Genomic DNA, 23,367 nt, shown 5'->3' with positions numbered 1-23,367 from the left:
GTCCAGATCAGTCGAGGTTTTAATCATTCCTAGATCCTCTTCGACGACTCCCAGTCATCCCGTTTATAAAAGAAGTGTTGGACGCCATGAATGAAGTGAATTATCTTCAACAACACGCGACTGAAAATCTGCATTTGGACGTGAAACAGGAGATTAAACGTCTCGGTGCCTGTCAGCTGCAAGATAATGCTTCAAACCAGACTGATGGTAAGAGAAAAAGCAGATATTTGATGTCTACTAGAGGATTAACGGACGCGAAGCTTGATGATCGTGTGTGGGCGGCTATTAAGATTAAATAAACTGTAGGAATACAACATTTACGCACAAATGCTGCTTAAAAAAAGAAACAATAATCTGAACCCTCATTGTGGTTATATTCCGTTCCATCAATCTTTAAAAGAATTATCTTTACAAAATAAAACGGTTGAGTTTGTGCTACCCGGGCGATTTTTAGTGAAGGACGCTCTTTTTTTTTTTTAGATCACTCTTAATGTTACATTTCATTTTAGAATGACTGATTGGATACTTATTTAAAGTAACTTTGGGTTTGTTGTTGTTTGGGGTTTTTTTTTACCATGCGAAGATTTATAAAGTAACGTCGGCTAAAACTGTTGTTATAGCGGAACCAAAACCAGTATAGCGTCCGGACAGTTTATAGCGGCGCACACAGCGACTTTCTTTGTAGTTCACTCCAAAGTTCAAATTTAGGCTAAGATTTTGTGTTAGGGAGTGGAATCTACCATCTCTTCGATTATAATGCACATATTCTGCCCTTTGATTTACGTGCTATTAAATTAAATTAAAATCACAATTTACTTCAAAATAACGTCAACCTATCATTTCCCCCCCAACCGTCAAATAATATCCACTCCCGTTTAAAACTGCACAATAAGACGAAAACTATCTCTGTCTTCATCAAACATTCTCAATTTTACGAATATTTACGAAAAAAAAGATGCAAAAAAGTTTAAAAAAAAAAAAATTCAAGTTTCCTCTGGTCCGAAAAGTGAAGGAAGTTCACTGAATGATGTATATCCTTCTGCTGAATTTTTGAGACGTAGATTTAATTTAGATGACAACGGTTATTCTTATCCTGATGAAGACAGTAAATTGGCCGCTTTCTGACACTTGTGGTTTTGCAAATGTTTTATACCTGAAAAACAAAACTGTTCATGATCTGGCAAGTAATACAAATATAATTACTGAAAAAAAAATCGATATACACAAAAATATATGTAGAAATACAAAGCAAAGCGTTTTCTCTTTTTATAAGGACTTCTGTCACTATTTTTCATCTTTGAAATGTCTGGAGAAATTTTTTGGGCAAAACTGCACTATAGTAGACATGTGGTATGTTGTGTCCAGGCATCCAGCAGCTGGTTGTGATCAAAGAAGAGGCTTCCTGGAAACCCTGTCAGGACCAGGAGGATGTGGACATTAAGGAGGAGCCAGAAGAACCTGAGATGGTTCAGGAGGAAGAAAACATTTATGATCTGAAGGAGGAGGAGGAGGAGGATGAGGAGGAGGAGGAGGAGGAGGATGAGGAGGAAGAAGAGGAGGAGGAGGATGAGGAGGAGGATGTCAGCAGGCTGTCAGTCATCCGCGTCATCATAAAGAGTGAAGACGATGAAGAAGCACCTAAGTCTCGAGCGGAGGCTGCAACCAGCAGCTCAGCCGAACGTGTGAAAAGGAGGCGCGATGTTGACGCCCGCAAAGGAGTCAAGAAGGTGCGTCCTCGCAGAAAATCAAAGTCCAATGCTGCTGGAAAAGATTCCGACTCTGCTGAGACTGAAGTCAGCGTTGAAGATGAAAACGAGTGGCAGAAGCCTCTGTCGGAAAGCGGCCAAGCTCCACAGACGGGCGAGCAACACGGCGGTAAATTATTCAGCTGTGACGTGTGTGGGCAGCAGCTCACCCAGCTGGGGAGCCTGAAGGCCCACATGCGGGTCCACACGGGAGAGAAGCCCTTCGTTTGTGATTTCTGTGGGAAAAAGTTCACCGTGCAGGGGGACCTGAAGCGGCACACCAGGGTGCACACCGGAGAGAAGCCCTTCAGCTGCGACATCTGCGGCAAAAGCTTTCGGCACCAGTGCAATCTGAAGACGCACACCAGGGTGCACACGGGCGAGAAGCCCTTTGACTGCGACTTCTGTGGGAAGAGCTTCACGCAGCGGGTGAATCTGAAGAGACACATGAGGGTGCACACGGGGGAGAAGCCGTTCGAATGTGGACTTTGTTCCAAGACGTTCAACCGGAAAACGTACCTTAAAAAACACATGCGAGTCCATTTAAATTAACAAAAAAAAAGAAAAAAGTGTCATCTTTTATGTTTTGCCCCTTCAAGCTCGACGTGAACATTTTGTCACTCCGGTGCTGAATATCCAATGTTATTTGCATATGTATGTACTTTCAATGTATTTATTTTGTTTTTAATATTGATGCTTCAGCCACTTTGTAGTTTATTCTACTGAAAAAAAAGCTGATGACTATAAATCATCCTATGCAACTTAATTTTATAATTATTTATTTAAAACATGGATGTAATCCAAGAATTTCAGGCTGATTACTTGTTGCAGTTTCCTCATATCACCAGAATTCAACGAACCACAAAATGCATTTGTTTTTCTTTGATGTTTAGTTTTATGTAGTTTTTAGGCATTCTTTATTTTACTTTTGAGAATAATGTATGATTTTCCTGCTGAAAAAGGCTCCTGTCATTATTCTTTTGACAGACACACACACACACACAATTTTGTTTCATAAGTCAATATTTAAATGTGGAATTGCTTTGAAACCCTTTTGGGAGATGAGATCAGGTTTTTATCCACTGAGGATCTACAGGGAACTTTTGAGGAGAACATGGAAGAGTTACAAGGTTTATTTTCACTTTTTTGAAGTCCCACTTCAGCATCTCTTTCTTTACTTTTCAATTTTTTGTCCTCATTAACACTTATATTCAGCCACATTGTTGAAATTGCACACTATTCAATGTTCCTATATGAAAGGCGAAGCGACTGGAATTGACATAAAATAATAAAATTACCAGAAAGAAGACAAGCAAACACAATTTACATAGAGTCACATGCATTTTGTTGTATTTATAACAGGATCTGTCAGAATTCATCTAAAGTATATTGAACAACATGGAAGAGAACTCGGGAGAAAAAACCTGTTGTGAAAAAATAATACAAAATGTGATGAATTTGCAGAGCAAAATGTTGGTTCCTAAGATAACAATGATTTTTAATATGAATATTTGGGGGGGATGAATATATAGGCCAGTATTATTTGGTATACAATAACTTTCCTGCCAGATCATATGACCAGCGAGCAAGAAAACACTTTTGTGCTGCAGATGATGCTGAGTTGCCTGCCCCACACAGCTGTACAGAGGATGCATCTTGTGCTGGAGCAGCTCTAAAAGATCACAAATGAACCTGTCAGCCCTCTCCTGGTGAGTTTTTCTCTCTTTTTTTGGATTTGTGTAAATTATTCAGTAATTATCTTCATGCTATCTATCTAAATAACACAGAGTCATGGAATGTGTATAAGTTATGGCACTAGAGACATTATCTTCTAAACCTAAATATTATGTTAATTTCTCCACCTTATCAAAGTTATCACTCTTTTTAAACGGGGGTCTTGCATGAATGTGTTGTAGTTTCTCAAACCGGCCACAAGATGTCGCTAACCTAATAATCGGCGTTTGTAACCCTTTTTCCCGTTTATAATTTTGCATTTTAAATAAAAATAAACCTTCTCCCAATATATTAACAAGTATTGGTTGAGAAAAAGACCGTTTCATGTTTAAATGATACAAAATGTAAACACACAGAGGCCGGTGTTGCTATGCCGGTTACGTTGGTGACGGAGGATATAGGTGCCCGTTCAGATTCCTGATTTAAAATAAAATAAATAAATAAATCTCCCCGCTGGAGTCCAGAAGGAGGAGGAGAAGGAGACATTATGAACGAAGTGGATTATTTACAACAACACGAAACCGAGAATCTGCACTTGCACGAAAAACAGGAGATTAAACCTTCGGGCGTCTGTCGTCATCAGGAGAATATTGGAAACCAAACTGCTGGTGAGATGCACGTTGAATTAAATGTCTTCACTGACAGCTGCTTTTGTGAGAACAGAATAAGCACACATGGCATTAAAATGAAGGATTTTTTGTGTGGATTTCCTGGATTATTTCTTTGTTGTCTGAGGCTGTGGGTTGCGCCGATTGAAACTTTGCCAAATCTCCAGCTCTGATGCCAAACTGCTCATTCTGCTGCTGTTTGACTGGATGACTGATATCTCACGTCATGGCTATTTAACTCATCATTCATGTAACCAGGGGACTATATTTACTCGGTGCCATGATTAGATTGTATTGTTGGGTTTTTGTACGCAGTATTGTAATTCTCTTCACGTTTTACATTTACAGGGTGCTCAGCTGCAGCTGGAAAATTTGTTGGACACAAAAATCCAACCTCCATGTTGGAAATGTTTATATGACAACAACCAACTCTTAAAATCAATTGATTAAAATAATATTTCCATGTTGGGAAGGTTTAAATAACATTGAGGGACATACTCTACTTAAAATAGCCAATAGTTGTTAAAAACACTGCCTTGCCGTTTAGTATGACAGTAAGAATCAGACAGAGCTTTACTTTTTTTCAGACAATTGAGACATTTCAGAGTGTGGGTCATCTTGAACCCTGAATGGATTCAGCCATTAGAAGAAAAAATGATGATGAAGCAATTTTAAAGCTTGGAGTGAATTTACTTAAAGCAACGCCTTCACATTATTGAACATGTGTTTTACGTTTGCCTGCAGATGTTCAGCAACTGTTGGTGGTGAAAGAAGAGTCTCCATGGATCCACAGTGAAGACCAGCAGGACCTGCACATAAAGGAAGAGCCAGAAGATCTCCAGATCAATCAGGAGGGAGAACAACTCCATGGAATCGCAGAAAATCAAGAAGAAGAGGATGATGAGTGCAGCAGGTTTTCACTCTTTCAGGTTATCGTGAAGAGCGAAGATGAGCTGGAGGAGGAGGGAGCTGAGTTCTCTCAGCCTCAAAGTGAACCCCCAACCAACAGCTTAGCTGCACAATTAAAAACCGGAGAGGACTGCGACGGGGCCAGTAACACAGAACCTGAGAGACATTTACTATTAAATACCGATAGGAAGGATGCAGATTCCTCTGAGACAGATGATGACGATGAATGGCAGGGGCCTTTGTCAGAATCTGGTGCCGAGACTAAAATCAGTGGTCGGGTCCACTCAGGAGAGAAACCCTTTGTTTGTCACTTTTGTGGGAAAGGATTCACGATACCGGGAGATCTCAAGAGACACACCAGGGTGCACACTGGGGAAAAGCCTTTTAGTTGTGATGTTTGTGGCAAAAGCTTCCAGCACCAGTGGAATCTGAAAACACACACCAGGGTGCACACGGGTGAGAAACCTTTTGACTGTGACCACTGTGGGAAGAGCTTCACGCAGCGGGTCGATCTGAAGAGACACATGAGGGTGCACACTGGAGAGAAGCCGTTTGTTTGTGACTTCTGTGGATTAAAGTTCACCGGGCAGGGAGATCTGAAGAGGCACATCCGGATCCACACCGGAGAGAAGCCGTTCAGCTGTGACGTTTGCGGTACGAGCTTCAGGCACCAATGTAACCTGAAAACACACATGAGGGTTCACACGGGTGAGAAGCCCTTTGACTGTGCGTTCTGTGGGAAGAGCTTCACCAGGCAGGTGGACCTGAGGAGACACCTGAGGGTCCACACTGGGGAGAAAGCATCTGGCGTGGCTGCGAAACAACCTGCTACTGTCTCCATCAACAAGTCGATAAACACAGAGGAAGTGGACTTACAAAGAAACCCAAATCCCTGATGCTGTCAGTCTTTAATCCACTTTTAATGCCTGCAGAAAGGACTACAATGGGGATCAGCTATAAAGCAATAACTCATTGTAACTTTATTTTAAATATTGATGTACTTTTCTGAGGATAATGTACTAAAATGGTGTGTAAGTGCAACGTTTAAATCATGAGTTGTTTTTTTTAAAATGCACTGGACATTTTAGACACCATCACGAATAAAGAAGCTGTTGTGATGTGCTATGACATCTTCACCTGTTTCCTTTGTGAGAATAATGCGCACCAACCTGGACTGAGAACTGTGGCGATCGTTGGTGAAACCGCTCAGGTAAATCCTTGAACAAGGCCAAAATGTTAGACTAAAGAAAAAGTCACAATTGGCCAATCATATGGAGCCAATTGCCCACTGGGTTGATGTGAGATTCTGAGGTCACAAGGTCACGAATCAGCCATTGCCAGAGATTACTGCCTATATGATGCATGTGTGAATCAGTGCATACTATCAGGAATTTAATCTGCTGTTTTCTTACTTTTAACCCCACAAGCTGACAGTTTGTTCGTTTTCTCCTGCAGAGACAGTCCACATTAACACGTACCTGTGGCGTGGTTGACTCACAAGGTACACCTTTAATCTCCACTTTCTCTTCTGAATGCATGCATATTTGCCCTCACCTTGTTAATTGTTTTCTTTTATATATATAATCAGCTGCACGTCCGGTCCACGAGAGCTTTTTCACGCTGCATTTTATTGTGCGTAAATAATTCTATTCTTGCATAGTTGAGTGTGTTTTGAACAGGCATCTGCTCGGGCAGCCTTTGTTTTATTTTACACAATCGATCACTAAACGGAGTGACAAATACAAATATCTACAGTAAAACACATTACTAAACTACTAAGAGAAACAAAACGATATAAACGATAACAAACGAACAGTCGTAATAAAACAATAATACGTTATTACTGTTAGTAAGTGGTTACTATGGCGACAAAGCGTATAGGTGCCCGCGTAGATTCCTGCTTAAAAAAAACCGTTATGAGCGCGATGTACTGATCGCGCTGCGCAAATAATGAATCGTTAATTAACGCACGTATTGGCCGATCGCGCAAGCATCGGTCGATCGCGCAGTGCTTTTGGTTGATCAGCCCGAAATGATCAATCGATCAGGCAGCGCAATTCATCAATCTAAAATATTTTAAACAGACTGATCATCTCAAATGCTAGCTGCTACTAGTAAGGCTGCTACATACCCGACAACAACTTCTCATCATGGAAGAACTTGCCTTCAAACAACACGTGCAATGTCTTGCTGATGAACTTGGAGCATCTCCCAGGACCTCCTTGCTCTCAGAAGAGAGGTACAACTCCATTATCCAACACCTGCAGTATCCACAAGAGAGGATTGATCCATACTTAAAACACTGGGTGAAGAAGAAGGAGTTTCAACTCGTGGATCTGCCACAACTTGGGCTTAGACAGGTTCTTGTCGTGCCCAATGACAACAAGAATAAGGTAAATATTACACCTTAAATGTAAATAATATTTACATCATCGTGTTATATTGTATTATTCTTTTTCGGTTCATTAGGATGCCAGTGACTCTCAGTATCTGCGTGTCCTTCACTCCGGGAACGTTGTCAACGTCCTCCACAACATCCACTCCAAGGAACTGAAACACAGCGGATACAAGCGGGTCCTGCACTGTGCTCAGCGCCAGTACTTTGGAATCTTCCGCCGTTTGGTCCAGGAGTACTGTAACAACTGCCCGACATGCAAGCTGAAGCAGCCTGAAGCCACCAGGCCTCCCCCCCGCCCCATCATTGAGGACGGATTCTTGGTCCGAGTTCAAGTGGACCTGATCGACATGCGCCATTGTCCCGATGGAGACTACAAGTACATCGCCCATTTCATGGACCACTTTTCAAAGTTTCACATTCTGTTTCCCCTGAAGCAGAACTCAGCGTTGGAGGTGGCCCAGATGATTGAAGAGCGTGTCTTGGCCTACCTCGGCCCACCGAAGATATTCCACAGCAACAACGGCAGGGAGTTTGTCAGCCAATTTATCAGGGCTTTGTCCGACTCCTGGGGAGACCACGTCACCTTCGTCAACGGCAGGCAGCTTCACCCACAGTCTCAGGGACCCGTCAAGCGTGGGAACCGAGCTGTGGAACAGAAACTTGCCGCGATGAAGGCCAACAGTGACAACACCAGCGACCACTACCCCTGGGCCTCTTGGCTTCCAAGAATCATGTTCGCCATGAACAGGCAGCGATATGACACCATCGGGGATTCACCCTACACAGCCGTCTTTGGCATGAACCCACCATCTGGCATCTTCCCAGGAGCAGCAGCTTGCGTTGACGAAGAGGCCTTGGAGCACCAGCCAGCTTCTAAACCAAAGCCAGTATCTGATCGGCTCACATCAAGGACATCAACACAGCCACCCAGACCACCAGTGTTTGGTGCAGGAGTGGAAATCCCAGCATCACCGAAGACGTCGGCATGCTACACTGAATCGAAGATGGATGGGGATGATGGCAGCAGGGCCTCACCTACAGCTCCTTGGATCCACAGTGAAGAGCAACAGGACCTGTACATAAAGGAGGAACCAGAAGATCTCCAGATCAAACAGGAAGGGGAACAACTTCATGGACTCACAGACAACCAAGAAGAAGAGGAGCAGGATGACAAGTGCAGCAGGTTTTCACTCTTTCATGTTATCGTGAAGAGCGAAGATGAGCTGGAGATGGAGGGAGCTGAGTTCTCTCAGCCTCAAAGCGAACCCCCAACCAACAGCTTAGCTGCACAATTAAAAACGAGAGAGGACTGCGACGGGGCCAGTAACACAGAACCTGAGAGACATTTACTATTAAATACCGATAGGAAGGATGCAGATTCCTCTGAGACGGATGATGACGATGAATGGCAGGGACCTTTGTCAGAATCTGGTGCCGAGACTAAAATCGGTGGTCGGGTCCACTCAGGACAGAAACCCCTGGTTCGTGACTTCTCCGATAAAGGATTGACCAAGCCGTCAGATCTGAAGACAGACACCAGACTGTACACTGTGGACAGGCCCTTCAGTTGTGAAGTTTGTGGTAAAAGCTTCCAGCACCAGTGGAATCTGAGAGCACACACCAGGGTGCACACGGGCGAGAAACCTTTCGAATGTGACCACTGTGAGAAGAGCTTCATGCATCGGATCGATCTGAAGAGACACATGGCGGCGCACACCGGAGAGAAACCCTTCATTTGTGACCTCTGTGGGTTTAAGTTCATCAGGCAGGGAGATCTGAAGAGGCACATCCACATCCACACCGGAGAGAAGCTGTTCAGCTGTGATGTTTGCGGCACGCGCTTCAGGCACCAGAGCAACTTGAGAACACACATGAGGATTCACACGGGTGAGAAGCCTTTTAACTGTGCGTTCTGTGGGAAGAGCTTCATCAGACAGACAGGCCTGAGGAGACACATGAGGGTCCACACGAGGATGAAAGCGTTCGGCCGGGGTGTGAAACAACCTGCTGCTGCCTCCATCAGCAATTCGATTAACCCCGGAGGAAGTGGACTTACAAAGAAACCCAAATAAATGATGCTGTTGGTCTTACAACCCCTGGCAGAAATGATGGAATCACCATCTAGTGATTCATTCATTGTTTAATTTTGTAGAAAATAAGCAGATCATGGACATGCCAGGTGTTGGCTTTAGCAGTGGAAATTTACAGGATGATTCCATAATTTTTTTCCCTCTGTTTGATCTAAAAACATAATTGTTATTGACTCCCACAATTTTTTTTTTCTTGATTTCTTTTAGCGTTTCAAGCCAGAATGTTGCCATTTTAAATAACTTTAGTTTTGTGGCATGTCTGTGCTTTTTTTCCCTACAAAATTAAACATCTGAATGAACTTCCTGCAAGACTGCTGATGTCATCATTTTTGCCAGGGGTTGTAAATCCACTTTCAGTGCTTGCAGAAAGGACTACAATGGATATCTGCTATAAAGCAATAGCTCTACTCATTGTAACTTTATTTTAAATATTGATGTACTTCGCGATGGAAAATGTATAAAAATTGTTTGTAAACATCGAGCTGCTGGATCAATGTGTATGTATATATATATATATATATATATATGTATATTTTAGCACTGTACATGCTTAATGATTAACTTTTCAGTCAAAGCCATTAAAAAAGTCTCTGCACTGTGACTTTGATCAATATGCGACATATTAGACCTCAAGTTTCCATGGATCTCACTCTTGTTTGTGCAGCACATTCCACTGATGCTCCACTGGACTGACATCTGGGGGATTTCAAGGCTAAAATTAATGTGTTTTTTTTCCCTCCTCAAATTCCTGAACCACTTTTATCTGTGCATCAGCAGTCAACATCCTGCTGGAAGAGACCACTTCCAAGAGGAAATACTGCAGATATGTCTAAAGGAAAACCCTCCGTGTTCAACATCTACTTCAGGCTCACAAAGAGGACCAAAAAAACTTGAATTCAACTAAAAAAAAAAAACTGACAAGAAGTGGGGTTGGATTAGGGAGGCAGTTACCGTGGGAACAGAGGTAGTTGCTATGGCAACTGACCCAGACTGCTGCTTTTAAGCTTAAGAGTAAAAAGAAACTGGATTATGTTCAAGGCTCCTTCTTTCAGCCTGAACTGCTAGCCTGAGTCCATGCTGAGTGACAGTTTCTGACGTGGGGAGATTTAAAAATCACAGACAGGAGTAGAAACATCGCACAGCCATGGAGGAGGCCAGCTTTATGACACGACCCAGTAAAAATACAATGATGCATTATCAAACACTCTTCTTTCAGTCTTCCCACACTGGTCAGCAACTCTTCTGATTCCAACTTCGTGTGAGCAAGCTCCGGGTCCTGCTGGTTCAGAATGGAGCAACATTCATGGGGAACTTCTTCCTTTAACCACCGCATCTGCATGCACTGAAACGCACACGTGCACATATTTCACTCCACAGCAGCCTTAGGTAAACTAGGTTTACTGCCTCGTACTTGTCTGCTTCGCGATAATTATGTGGGTTTGTGGATGTTTCATGTGTGAAACTGGTTTGTAACTCTTGTTTTTCCCAATGTAAATGGATTTTAATTACTTTGATGCGAAAATGTGCTATTAATGAAGTTGTCTTTCCTGTAAGTAATGATATAACTCGGAAGGGATGCCGAACATTGGAGTTCTGTTAAAATTTACATAATTTAGTGACAAAAGCAAAAAGGGACCAAAGAGTAATATAGCGCAGAAGTATTTTGAATATCACTCATACTCAATGCTTCATTGAAAAGTTATTGTCATTGGTGTAAATCTGTCAAACGTATGGTAGTTTTCACTTTCAAAGGCTGTAACAACGCCATCTGGGGTTGAAAACAAAATCTAGAATTCAACACTTTAACACTCACTTGTGGTCTCGTTGATGTTACAATCAAAGTCAGCTGCAGGTCCGGTCCACATGAGCTCATAGTCGCATTTTACTATGCAAGACTGCATAGTATAACCCTAACCATCGAATCACGCTGATTACATTATTATTGACGCTTTTGAGATGCTGACTATTTGGGTCTCCGGCTCTGTGTTTTGAACAGGCATCTGTTTGGTCAGCCTTTGTTTATAATTTACTTTATCCAGCGTTAAAAACAGTGACAGTGGTCGATGTGAATATCGTCGGTAAAACACACAAGATAAACAGGATCAAACGAACAATCATAATGAAACGAACCTTTAATAACGCGTTGTTACTGTTAGTACGTGGTTACTATGGCGACGACGCATATAGGTGTCTGCGCAGATTCCTGCTAAAAAAAAGTAAAACGCCACATAAACACACTACACAAAGATAACACAATCACCATGTACAACTCGGCTTCCAGCAGCAGTAACATATTAATATATAACTAATTTAATACAAGTTTAATCTGAGAAGAGAAGAAAAAGAACTCCACGAACCACTGTTGTAGTTTGAATCAGCTGCGTGTAGTCCTTCCCACCTGCAGGCGGCGCTGTGGCCGCAGCCGCTCCTCCCTGTGCCTCGATCTGTGACGTGGATTTTCATTGAGGCAGTCCGAGCTGCCACAAACACACAAACTGCAGCTTTCCACAGCTCTTCTCGGCTTTTCCCCAAACACATTTCAACACATTTAAAAAGTTCAACGCGTCCTTTCTTCTCAGCTTCCTTGTCGAGGTGAGTGAGTCTCTTTAAAGAAGACGAGTTACAAGAAACTGTTGGAGGTCTGACTGGAGGCATGCTGGTGTTCCTCTGCGTTTTCTGTCCTCAGACTTCAAGATGAGTAAAAACAGCAAAGTGTTGAACCTGAAGGACAAAGTGAGCGGGAATGAGGCGGATCTGAGCCTGTGCAACCTCACCGAGGTGCCAGTCAAAGAGCTGGTAAGATACTTTTTTTCAGTTCTCACAGTTTGGCTGTTCAGATCACACACAGGAGGTTCGGCTAAGCTGCTCATTGTCGCATTTCTTTAGACAGAAACACAATCGGACGACAATGCATCATCCCACATATTGTATTTTATCTTTGCGAACAGGCTTTATTCCCGAAAGCGACTGTTGTGGATCTGTCTTGTAACAACATCACCTCCCTGCCTGTAAGTATCAAACTTTTTCCAGATGATTGAAACACTTGACAAGTTAAAAACAACAAACAGCAGATTGAAGATGATTGATATAAGTGCTTATTTTACCAAGCTGAGTAGGTGCAATTCAATTAATGGGGGGAAAAGTACACAGACACAATCAAGACATTAAGCAGTTGATGGTGTCTTCTTAATTCCAAGTGAAATACAAGCCGAGCCCTAACTTGCCAATAGGAGATTTGACATATAAAGCTGACCCAGGGGTTAAAAAAGAGGTTTGTACTCACTAATCTAGATCAAAGATATTGGACACGCCACTTGTCTTGCTCTCTCATGCACAGATTTAAGCTAAACAAGAACAGAGATTTCTGACATCTGCCAAAAGGTGACCTGTACTCGGGAAGAAGAAAAAAAGTTTCCATATCAAATCCAAGTTTTAATGGCTTAATGTCCATCAGCGGTGAAAATTTCGAGAAAATCCATCCAGTAGTGTTGAGGTAATCTTGCAAACAGACAAATAAATATACGCAGATGATTTTATTACATCCTTTGCGGTTGTAATCATCATACCAGGATCAGACTGAGCAACGGACTGAAACACCTTTATTGCCTTCCATGATTTGATTTTGAAGCCTCCTCAGGGTCCTCGTCCACACCTACTGAAGCTGATGTGTCTGATTTGCTTGGATTTCCTTCACGACAGCCAGAGTTCTGCAACCTGACCCACTTGGTGAAGGTGGATCTGAGTAAGAACCAGCTGACGTGTCTCCCGGACGACTTGGGAAACCTGGTGAACCTTCAACATCTGGACCTGTACAACAACAAGCTGACCGTCCTGCCCGCCAGCTTCTCTCACCTGCGGGTGCGTGCTCGGCTCGAGCGTTTCTGACGCGGAAAAGGAAGCTCCGCGAGCCCTACCCGATCGTTCTTTATCATTTCACATCGCCGTAGTGAGCATGACTCGGGATTTTACAGACTCCTTCAGCTCGTGTTTGTGTTTCCTGTGCTCAGAACCTGAGGTGGTTGGATCTGAAAGACAACCCGCTGGAGCCCGGCCTGGCCAAGGCGGCGGGAGACTGTCTGGACGAGAAACAGTGCAAACAGTGCGCCTCTAAGGTAACGGAGCCGTGCACCTCGGGAGCTTTCATTAGCGGCGCAGTCGTCCACAGATCCGTGTCCTGGTCTTGCAGGTCCTGCAGCACACCAGAGCCATTCAGGAGGAGGTGGACCGTGCGCGAGAGAAACGGCTCCTGAGAGAGAAAGGTGGGAATCGGAGCGATAAAAAAATAACAGTCAAAGTGAAGCAGACTGAGATTAATCATGAAAACTCAACTGTGGTGAACAATTGGTTATAATTTTATTCTTTCATATATTTTTGTGATAAAGAACATTGTATGTATTGCATGCGAAGGTCAACTTAAGTCTCAGTGGTTCTTTATCAATGAAGGAAGGATCCGGCTTTTCCGTTGCCGATTTGTAGATTTATTCTTTTTTTAATTAAAATTATGCGATAGGTGGATAAATTGTGGTCGCTCATGTTTTTCTTTATAAAAAACGAAATCTACATTCCTTGCTTAAGGGGCTTGAGATTATTTCCGCCTTAATACAGTGATTCCCAAACCAGAGAAGCCCGCCATGGTGGGAAGGGTCTTATCTGACACTAGATATTTTCTTTTACACCTGATGAAACAATTGAACAACATCTCATTCGTCAGAGCTGGACAGGAAGCGGGAGGTGAAGCAGAGGGAGCGGGAGGCCCGGGAGAAGGAGGCGCGCAAGCGGGAGAAGGCGGAGGAAAAGGAGAAGAGGAGGAAAGAGTACAACGCCCAGATGGCTGCCCAGGCTGCGCAGGAGCAGCAGAAGAAGAAGAGCGAAGAGAAGAAGAAGAAGAACGGCCAGGCGGCAGGTGGGTGTGACCGAGGCGCGTTTACCTTTGAGAATTCATTAAACCCCCCAAAAAAAAAAGTTTGCTCACGTCAGCGTTCCGCTCCTTCCAGCAGATAAAAAGGTGGCGGTGGAATCGGCGCCCAAACCTCGGCGTTCTCTCTGCGGCCTCCTGTTCAAGCTCCTCCTCCTCTCGCTCCTGGGACTGGCCGGAGTCGCCGCCGCCTGCCGGCTGACCGACCTGCGGCGGGAGGCGGTCTGCGTGCCCGTCAACGTGGCGGTGGACGACGGCGTGTCCTGGGCCCGGGTGCAGGGGGGCGCGGTCGGGCAGCTGCTGCAGGACCTGTCGTCTGCGGCCAGAGAGCTGATCGACTCGGCACAAACCTCCAAGAACTAGCCGCAGGTTTCCCACCGTCCCTCCCGTCCCCCGAGAGTCCTGGGATTTTTAAAGGCCAACAAAAAACAAAACAAAAAATACTGAAATCATGAATTTCCTTGCGTCCTCTCGTCCTGTTTGTGGTGCTTGGAGGTGAAGAGACGGACGACGGAGTGAAGGAGGGGACAGACGTGTTCAGATCATTAAATTCCTATGGAATTGTTGTCGCTCTTGTATCCTCTTTGTACTTTGCCTGTTTTTAAAAAAACCAACCTAATCATCGTAAATGTCTCGCCGCTCCGAGCTGCTGGTTCCGTGTCGCACGGGGACATTCTGTTGGCTCCGACATGTTAAGTGACATGTGCCGGCACAACAACAACAACAACAACACAAAGATGCAGGAGACGATTTTAAAAACATGACTTTGTTTGCTTAAAAGCCAGTTTATTGACTTCCTCAAAGGATACTCTGATTCATCCAGTAAGTATTTGATTTATTATTTTTTCTTAATTTAGCCTGGAGAGAGACGATCTTTCCTTTTTTGGCAGTTTTTCCTCGAGGTTCAGCCATCACTGATCTTTATAAATCCAAAATTTAAAAAAAACAATCTTAACGCTTCAAAGTAACGTCTTCCAAATCCTCTTCAATTTCTAACTAAATACAACAAAGTACAGAAGTCGATTCCTCTGTTTTCATTTGAAAATGATAATTCAACTTAGAAAATGTGCACGTTTTAGTTATCAGTCAAAAATGTTTGACACATCAGCCATGTGTAAATGTGCCAATCGTTTTGGATGTTTTAACCGATATAACAAGTTTTTCCCTAAAAACCACTCTGCTGGATTTCATTAGCATTTTCCCTGTTTAACCTATTTCTACTGAAAGTTTCTGTAAATATAAATTACCCCTCCCAACAGTGAAAAAGCACCAGTTGCTTTTTAACTTCTCTCAAAAACTCGTCGTCGTCGGCATGGAATTTAACGACAGGATTTGTTCCCTACTTTAAATAAGCACCAATAAGTTACTTTTGACCGGATTGAATCGTCTTCTTGCTCATTGTCAAGAGAAACTCGGCCTTTGCTGCTCTGGGTTTTTTTGTATCGCTTTACTGAAACGTCGTCTGCGTCATTAAATGGCTCTGCACTGCACCCACTGATTCTTGTGTTTTTGTGACGGCGGTTCGATTCCCGGCCTTGGAATGAAAAACCAATCGGTTGGTGTTTGAAGAAAGACAAAGACAAATGTGTTCATTGTGGCGTTGCAGGGATTAATCTTCCATTTGCTGTGCACAGAAAATACAAGACACCTTCAACGTGTAATCTATTCCTCTGTAGCCACAGAATCAGAAACTAATTAGAGCCAGTAACAAAAGACTTCTAATTTGGTCAATTTAAAAAAAAAAAAAGCAAATTTGACTGGAAGGTCTTAATGACGTCACATCGTATTTGGAGTTTATCTACTATTGATATTTGAATAACGTGTCTTCACATGAAACATTTCAAAGAAGTGATTCTGTGTTGAATCAGTTACTTGATAATTCTTGAAAAGTTCAGAAATCAACTCAAATTCCCTTAAAACACTATTGTTCCATTATTTTTCTCCCGGAATTCAGGCTTCCTCCAACAACAACCCTCTCCCTCACTTTTCCCTACATGGAGCTGCAATTATCACCTTGCAGTCGTACTTGTTTCACAGTAAATAAAAGCAATTACAGAGGCAAAGGGGACGTCGTATGACAACGGCAAGCGTTTATTCAGAAAGCCTACAACTGACTGACTTACAATACTGAATGGTTTTACATAATACCATGTTTCTTTTCATTTCATTCAACTTGTTACATTAATTACTTCAGACATTTACAACAACAACAAAAAACGGTTATACTGGAAATAAATATGACTTCTACCTGCACTCTTTACCCTTTTATGAGTTTTTCCCCTTAAAAATCCCCAAAATCTTTTTGTTTTAAAAAAAAACAAACTAATATGTTTACGTTGCGTCTTTAGTTTCAGTGAATGGGTCTAACGGAGGCAGGAAACCCTCTGTTGGCAGTTTCATCGAGGTATTTCCCCCCCTGGTGGATCAATTCCTATGTTTTAACCGCAACACCGAGCTTATTGCCTTGAGATATCTGTGCTGTGAGTTACTGTGACCTAAAAGGAGAAACAAAACTTGCTGGGTGTGTCTTCCCTCCCTCCTTCCCTCCTTCCCTCCCTCCTTCCCTCGGCCTCCGACGGCGCGGCGGCTTCACTGAGAGAGCAGTTCGTGTCTGTTGCTGCAGGCCAGTCTGTAGTCCCGCTCCTTCATGTGGGCCGTGTCGTCCTGCAGCCTCGTCCGGACCGCCTCGTCCACGGTCAGCACCAGGGTCACCTCTCTGAACACCTTGCACACCGACACCTGCAGCGCACACACACACAGGGAGACACCGCCAGATTCTCACTCGCAACCCCACAACCCCCCCAACGTTGTGAACGGAAGAGATGACGTCACTCCATTACCTCCTGGAAGTGCATCTTCTTGAACATGGCGATGCTGACCTCGTTGTTCAGCCCGATTTTCGCCTCAAACTTTTTGACCCTGAGTTTGTTGACTCCTGGAGGAAGAAGACGACAACAGCAACATCATCATCATCATCAGACACGTCTGCCAACTGTTTCTTTCTGCATGGCTGGCTTCGTTTGTTTGCTACCCAGAATGCATTGCGCACAACAGTTGTAGGCGACCAAATATCGCTTGTTAGATCCGGTTCAGAGTTTTTCCCTTGAAGAGAACTCTGGTCCGGATCAAACTGGTGAATTTGAACACAAGTAACACAAGTGGAGGTTCCCTGAGACTCAAAACCTGCAGGATTATTTCATGTCCTCACCTGACATTCACAAAAATTTTTAACCATTTAAGCGATTTCTTCTTCAAACTTCCTTGTTTGAAGCCATTTTCAGGTTTAAAAAAAATAAAATCAACATTGATGTTGTTTCTAAACACACATATATGTGACTTGATTGGTTCTGTGGCCAAGAAAATAAAAAGATGCGCAGTGACACGGGTCAAAATTTGCACAGTGTCTCCATTTCTTCGGTTCTAAACATTTGAAATCTCCAGCAATGCATTTCTCACCGTAGCACATCATCATGTTCGTCACCTCCTTCCCGATGCCCTTCCCTCTGTAGCTGGGCTCTGTGGACGCCAGACAAATCCTTCGTATTAGGGGGACAAGGAGCCGCCGTTTGACGTGTGCGAATTGTCAAAATGTGTGCGCGTGTGTGTGACCTGCTATCATGATCTCCAGCTCAGCCAGAGAGGGATCGGAGGGGTCGGTTAGGAAGATGTTGACGTCTCCCACCATGCACTGCTCCTCCCGCGAGCTGGCATCCGCCCACCGCTGCTTATCCAAGATGATGAAGGTGCACTCTGGAGAATCAAATAAACAGTTCATCTTCTTCTTAATTACACAACCAGAGGCTCAAAAGGACTCTTAACACTTGGCGAAAAAGACTTACAACAAATAAGTGCTTCTAAAAAAACCTAAAATGACTTTGAGAAGGGTTAAAACAGCTAAAATGTCCAAAAAAAAGAGTTAAACTTCTAAAATCAGGTACAAAAACAATGTAATAAAATGTTTAACACTCTAAATTGTAATTAAAACTTAATAAGATCAAGTTGTTGTACATATATGTCTAAACTCGATATGAAACTATGGGCTGTGTGAGCTTCATTTTAAAGGTTAAACACGCTCTGTCCATTTAAACCTGATTTGGTGCAAAAGTCTTTCGGTCGTAAAAGTGGCAGACATCTGACAAGTCAGACAAATCCCGTACTGTCATCGTCTTCCCTCCAGCTCTTCTGCATGTCGTACTCCTGCTCCAGGGTGAGCGGCTCGGACGCCGTCAGCTGCTGCAGCTCGGGAGACTTCATCCACTCGTGGTACCTGCAGGGAAAACACAGGTCAAACTTATTCCTGGAGACGGTTTGTGCATCTCGAGAGATCAGGGCTGCGCCACGTTCTTTCGTTCCATTCCGGACTTTTAACGTAAACAAAATACAAACACATATTGGGGAAAAAGAAATAAATCAATTTACACGAATGTGAATTTAAAAGCTCACACACACACGCAGAGGATTGAATAGAAATCATTTTAAAGTGATGCTCCACAAAAAATAAATAGAAAAGAAAGTTAAATATCAAATAAGAGAGAATGCAATTAAATAATACTGAATATTACCAACTACAAGCATAACAGGGGCTAATAGAAGCACAGAAATGATGAAATTAAAAGAATACACAGCAAACACGATTTACAGGTAGTGTGTGTGTGTGTGTGTGTGTGTGTGTGTGTGTGTGTGTGTGTGTGTGTGTGTGTGTGTGTGTGTGTGTGTTCCTACATTCAATGCACAAGGCCCACACACGCACACACACACATTCAATAGCAGCAATGCATCAGGAGAAGAATATCCGACATCAACATCCCAACATCTGTCCGGCTGCGGTCCAGATGTGCAGTAAACTGACCTGGGAACGTGGCTTTCGTTGTACGGAACCAACACGACTTTGTGTCCCTCCAGTAACGTGTTCTCGTTCGTCCTCATGATTCCGGTCCGGGTTTGCGCGGTGGCTGCAAATAACGCCTCGTCGTTCGTGTAATCTTTGGGAAATGTGGATTTATTGCAGATTCACGTTCTTCTCCATGACGGCACTTCCTCGTTGTGCAGCTCGACGCGTCAAATTGCTGCTGCGCGCAGAGACGCGAAGGCAGGTGGCGCCCCCTGCTGGACAACCAGCGTGCCAACATCTTGCAGCGGTCGGAGGACGAACAGCCAATACTTCTTTTTTAACGGAACAAAATTGCAATTTCCAAAAATATATATGGTACAGAAACATTGCCTTACATTTTTAAGATATATACAGAATGACTAAAAGATACAATGATTAAAAGGGAAGAGGCCAGACTCCACTTATTTAGTGATTCTTTTTCTAACAATGCCTCTAAATCCTAATAATTTAGAGTAAAAAGAGTTACAACATTGAAGGTACTGAAACTCGAACATAATCTTTATTTCTTTTTTAGGTTTACATGCACAGAGGAAGGTGCGATCCAAACTGAGGTCCATCGCGAACAACTATTCTATTCTATTCTATTCTATTGTGTGTGAAGTTTCAGTCAAGTAGCACGGCTCAGTTTGTGCCACATTTTAACTGGCTCCTGCGCCGTGTTGACCATGTCCATCCAGTGCTGCAGCTGAAGACCCCGAGCGTACATGAACGGACCCAAAACTAACACACCCAACTGGACAGGAGGTTCTGGGGAGGAAACAAAGAGGTCCAAATTAAAACAAAGCACTGGCTTGTCCTGTCATAAGCACGTTGACTAAAGTGAATCAGATCAAAATGCACTCATTAGATTTTTAAAGTGCAGTAAAAAAATAAAAATGTATTGATGGGTGTTGGAGGTCCGCTGGGTCACCCGAGTGGATTTGGTCCGGCTGCTGCAGCTCGAACCTCAGACACGTCTCGTCCAGGTGCTGAGGTCGCAGCTTAAAGGTCATCCTGTGGTTCAGGCTCAGGTCGCGCTCGCCATTCACGACACAGCTGCGCTTGATTTTCACAACCTGAGCGTGAATCTGGAGGCTCACCTGCACACACACACCTGGGAAACAAAGGCAGATCATGTGCTGGGACGTCTGAAATAAATGCATGGGGGGGGGGGGGGGGGGGTTAAAGGTCCATTAAAAAGAGAAAAGAAAAAAAAGTATTGTCTTTATACCTGCATCTGTGCACAGCTGCAGACCTCGAGCCTTCAGAACCACCACTGAAAGCCGCTGCAGAGAAGAACTGTAGCAGAGAGAAATCTGCACATCGCCCAGCTCTGAGCACTGAGGACAGCGAGTACAAGTTTTAATGACACATGCAGTGTGTGTGTGTTTGTCTGTGTGCGTGTGTGTGTGAGACCATGACGCACCTGCGTGTCCTCCTCCGTCTCCAGGTCTCTCCACAGCACCCTGCCGGCCTGTCCCAGCTCGCCCTCCAGAGGAAACAGCACCCTCCCCACGGCGTGGCGTTTGCCGTCGTGCTTCACACTCAGCACACACACACTCAGGGTGCTCTGAGACACACACACTCCGGACACCTGGGCAGCAAGGTGGTAAATAGTCCTATGTCCACTACAGGAATCGAGATTTTATCCTCATCATCCTTTATTAAGCAGTTGAAGGCGAAATGCATTGCTTCTGTTTCCAGGCAGCCACACTGGGGCTGTCTGGGGAGTTAGTACGACCAGTTGTGAGCAAACACAAAATAAACACTTCTCCCTTCTTTATCCCTCCTAAGTTTCCAGATTAAACTTGTGTAGACTCCCCAGGGCCTCACCTGGAAGACGAAGCAGTCGTTGAACTCGGGGTCGGGCCCCGTGCACCGGGCCTTGGCCTGCCGCGGCCGCCGGTCGTCCGGGAGAAGCCGGAGCTCAACCAGCGTGACGTTGCCGTGGAAACGGGGCGGCAGGTTGCCCAGGCGGAGCAGCGAGACCACGAGCTGCTCGCTGGCGTGTCGATACTCCACGGAGAAGCAGAGGCGGGTGGCCATGCCGGGCGGCGGGGCCACCACCTCGTTCAGGGGGGCGGAGTACAGGCCGGCCAGCAGCGTCCCCACCGGGTACCAGCCTGGAGGGGGACACGAAAACGTGCGTGGGACTTTGGTCCAAACAACCAAAGTTTTTCGTTTTTCACTTGAAGACGTCGCGCAAACGGGGGGAGGGGGGGGGGGGCCTCGAAGAACCAGCAATGGCCTACTTCTCACTGACAGCGATCCACGGTGAGCCAGTACGTCCCTCGGCGCCTCCGCCTCCACCTTCACCTCTTCCTCCTTCTCCTCGGTCTTGTGGTTTTGCAGTTCTCCACGGTCCCGGGTCGTTAAGCCAGGAGGCAAGGTAAAAGGGATTTCACTGGGCCTTTCACACAAAGAGAATATTTAGTCTTGTTTAACAAAATTACATACTGGTGTTTCTATGGTTACGTTTAGGTTTTTAAGGCCACTTTTAGGCCTTAATCTCGATACTTTACTCTAATATCCACTAATAAAAGACATTTTTTCTAGTCAAATGTTCACCAGACACATATATATCATGTCCATATGTCTGAATCCTACCAAGGGTCCCTGAGCAAGGCTCTCAACCCCCGACAGGATGGTTTAAAATGCTTGGATAAAGTATCCTCTGCCTTGATAAAGCTCATCTATGTGCACCGTCGTCATACTGACATGGTGCAGGAGCCTTGAGACACCAGGATCACCGGAGCCGAGCATGCCGGGACCGACGGCACAGTGGAGAGCAGCTCCTGGTACTGACTCTGTGCTTTCTTCCTCCTCCACAAACAACACAGTGCCGAAACCAGCAGCAGCACCGACAGCAGAGCCACAGACAGACCGACGGCCAGCAGCTCCTGACCTGAACGCGCACAAACAGAATAGCCGCCAGTCAGCGTCGGTGAGCCACGGCAGGCGGTGGGGTTTAAATGTAAGTTTCTGCTCACCAGCCATGGACGAGTTACTTTTCAGTGACTCTCCCTCTTTGCGCTTTTTTCCTCCCTTTCAAGACGAAGTTCCAGCTTTGCATTCGTTCCCCGTCGTCACATTTTCTCAGCTTCAGACCGACGCAGCTGGCTGGTTCCCACCCCGACGGGCTCTTATCTGGAGGGTTGCTCTCACCTCCTGCAGGGCCGCAGGGCAACTTCCTCTGCTGTAACACTCACTCACACATATTAACCCCAAAATAATCCTTTTAATAGGTGACTGGCTGAATTCTAATGGCCATAGATCTGATTATCTGGAAATCTTCGGCAAGACTATAAAGAAATGAGAAATGTTGTTCAGAAATATTCCTCATTGATGTTTCCAGTGGGGAGTCTGACTGTGCAGGAGAGACTCCGACACATTTTGTCTCATTTCAACCACAAATATAAATGTATTTGATTGGATTATATGAGATGGACCACGACAGTGGAAGGAGAATGTTTTATGCAAATTATGTGTACCATATTATTGAATGAAGTTGATTCTGATCACTTTGCAACCGATAGTTGCGGGATAATTTGAACCAAACGAGCCAATTTCTGGGCGTGAGACTGTAATCTGTGTGAACTAAGAGCCAACAGGGTGCATTCACATTCCTCCGAGCGTCGGGCTCATGTGTCATTAATGTACAACCGTGAGTTTAAAATAAGTGCACAGAAATGCTAAAGTGAACAACATGGCACCAAGTCCTAATAAATATATTTTTACAACTTTATTTTTACACCGATCCCCTCAAACAGACCCGTGTTGATTATAATCCTAAGCAGTCATGAGTATAACGACAAACGGCTCACACAGGGAACAGGACTGCCCTGACAGCTGACCTGGTCAGAATCAAAACGCTCATATAAGCTACTCGCCCACCCACTGCTCATACCCACACACACACACACACACACTCACACACACATGCTCAGACCGTCCACAGATTGGATGGCGGCTAATGAGATGACTGGTAATCCTCAGAGCTAATGGACCAGGGCTAATGGGCCTCTGTGCCTTAAACTCTCCGACACACGCATTCGAACACACCGTCACAGAAGACAAAAAAACCTCCCAAAACTTTTC

General features: G+C 44.4%; 4 protein-coding genes across 5 annotated transcripts; 2 read left to right on the top strand and 2 right to left on the bottom strand.

Annotated features, from left to right (window-relative positions):
* Window positions 1–1,352: 1,352 nt before the first annotated feature.
* Window positions 1,353–2,308, top strand: LOC308145537 (uncharacterized protein; the record flags this gene model as incomplete). Its single annotated transcript, XM_080517001.1, has 2 exons — window positions 1,353–1,466; window positions 1,617–2,308. The coding sequence occupies 2 exons, from the start codon at window positions 1,353–1,355 to the stop codon at window positions 2,295–2,297; spliced, it is 795 nt and encodes a 264-aa protein (XP_080373127.1). The 3' UTR covers window positions 2,298–2,308.
* A 9,632-nt stretch (window positions 2,309–11,940) lies between these two features.
* Window positions 11,941–15,789, top strand: lrrc59 (leucine rich repeat containing 59). 2 transcript variants are annotated; one of them, XM_080517620.1, is made up of 8 exons: window positions 11,941–12,076; window positions 12,171–12,280; window positions 12,433–12,492; window positions 13,184–13,342; window positions 13,492–13,596; window positions 13,671–13,743; window positions 14,196–14,387; window positions 14,482–15,789. In XM_080517620.1, the coding sequence occupies exons 2-8, from the start codon at window positions 12,179–12,181 to the stop codon at window positions 14,760–14,762; spliced, it is 972 nt and encodes a 323-aa protein (XP_080373746.1). In that variant the 5' UTR covers window positions 11,941–12,076; window positions 12,171–12,178; the 3' UTR covers window positions 14,763–15,789. The 2 variants fall into 2 exon arrangements, with proteins under 2 accessions (XP_080373746.1, XP_080373745.1); XM_080517619.1 differs by having other exon boundaries at window positions 14,479–15,789.
* A 1,177-nt stretch (window positions 15,790–16,966) lies between these two features.
* nat9 (N-acetyltransferase 9) lies at window positions 16,967–19,434 on the bottom strand. The gene is made up of 6 exons (XM_080517403.1): window positions 19,249–19,434; window positions 18,557–18,666; window positions 18,009–18,149; window positions 17,856–17,915; window positions 17,240–17,334; window positions 16,967–17,138 (listed from the first exon to the last, which is right to left on the bottom strand). The coding sequence occupies exons 1-6, from the start codon at window positions 19,323–19,325 to the stop codon at window positions 16,989–16,991; spliced, it is 633 nt and encodes a 210-aa protein (XP_080373529.1). The 5' UTR covers window positions 19,326–19,434; the 3' UTR covers window positions 16,967–16,988.
* Window positions 19,435–19,897: 463 nt separating this feature from the next.
* Window positions 19,898–22,266, bottom strand: syt15 (synaptotagmin XV; the record flags this gene model as incomplete). Its single annotated transcript, XM_080517000.1, has 8 exons — window positions 19,898–20,037; window positions 20,201–20,383; window positions 20,501–20,609; window positions 20,696–20,863; window positions 21,103–21,392; window positions 21,522–21,673; window positions 21,988–22,174; window positions 22,260–22,266. The coding sequence occupies 8 exons, from the start codon at window positions 22,264–22,266 to the stop codon at window positions 19,898–19,900; spliced, it is 1,236 nt and encodes a 411-aa protein (XP_080373126.1).
* Window positions 22,267–23,367: the final 1,101 nt, after the last annotated feature.

The sequence above is a fragment of the Blennius ocellaris genome (genome assembly GCF_963422515.1).
Source record: "Blennius ocellaris genome assembly, chromosome: 21".
NCBI classification, from domain to species: domain Eukaryota; kingdom Metazoa; phylum Chordata; class Actinopteri; order Blenniiformes; family Blenniidae; genus Blennius; species Blennius ocellaris.
Note: the sequence above shows the minus strand (reverse complement) of the source record. Positions and strands in the feature narration are given on the sequence as shown.

Coding starts and splice junctions, on each gene's coding strand:
- lrrc59 (XM_080517619.1), top strand. CDS start 12,179: ATGAGTAAAAACAGCAAAGTGTTGAACCTGAAGGACAAAGTGAGCGGG. Junction 12,281..12,432: donor AGGTGCCAGTCAAAGAGCTG/GTAAGATACTTT, acceptor CTTTGCGAACAG/GCTTTATTCCCGAAAGCGAC. Junction 13,744..14,195: donor ACGGCTCCTGAGAGAGAAAG/GTGGGAATCGGA, acceptor CTCATTCGTCAG/AGCTGGACAGGAAGCGGGAG.
- nat9 (XM_080517403.1), bottom strand. CDS start 19,325: ATGAGGACGAACGAGAACACGTTACTGGAGGGACACAAAGTCGTGTTG. Junction 17,916..18,008: donor GCTGGAGATCATGATAGCAG/GTCACACACACG, acceptor TGGCGTCCACAG/AGCCCAGCTACAGAGGGAAG. Junction 17,139..17,239: donor AGAAGATGCACTTCCAGGAG/GTAATGGAGTGA, acceptor TGTGCGCTGCAG/GTGTCGGTGTGCAAGGTGTT.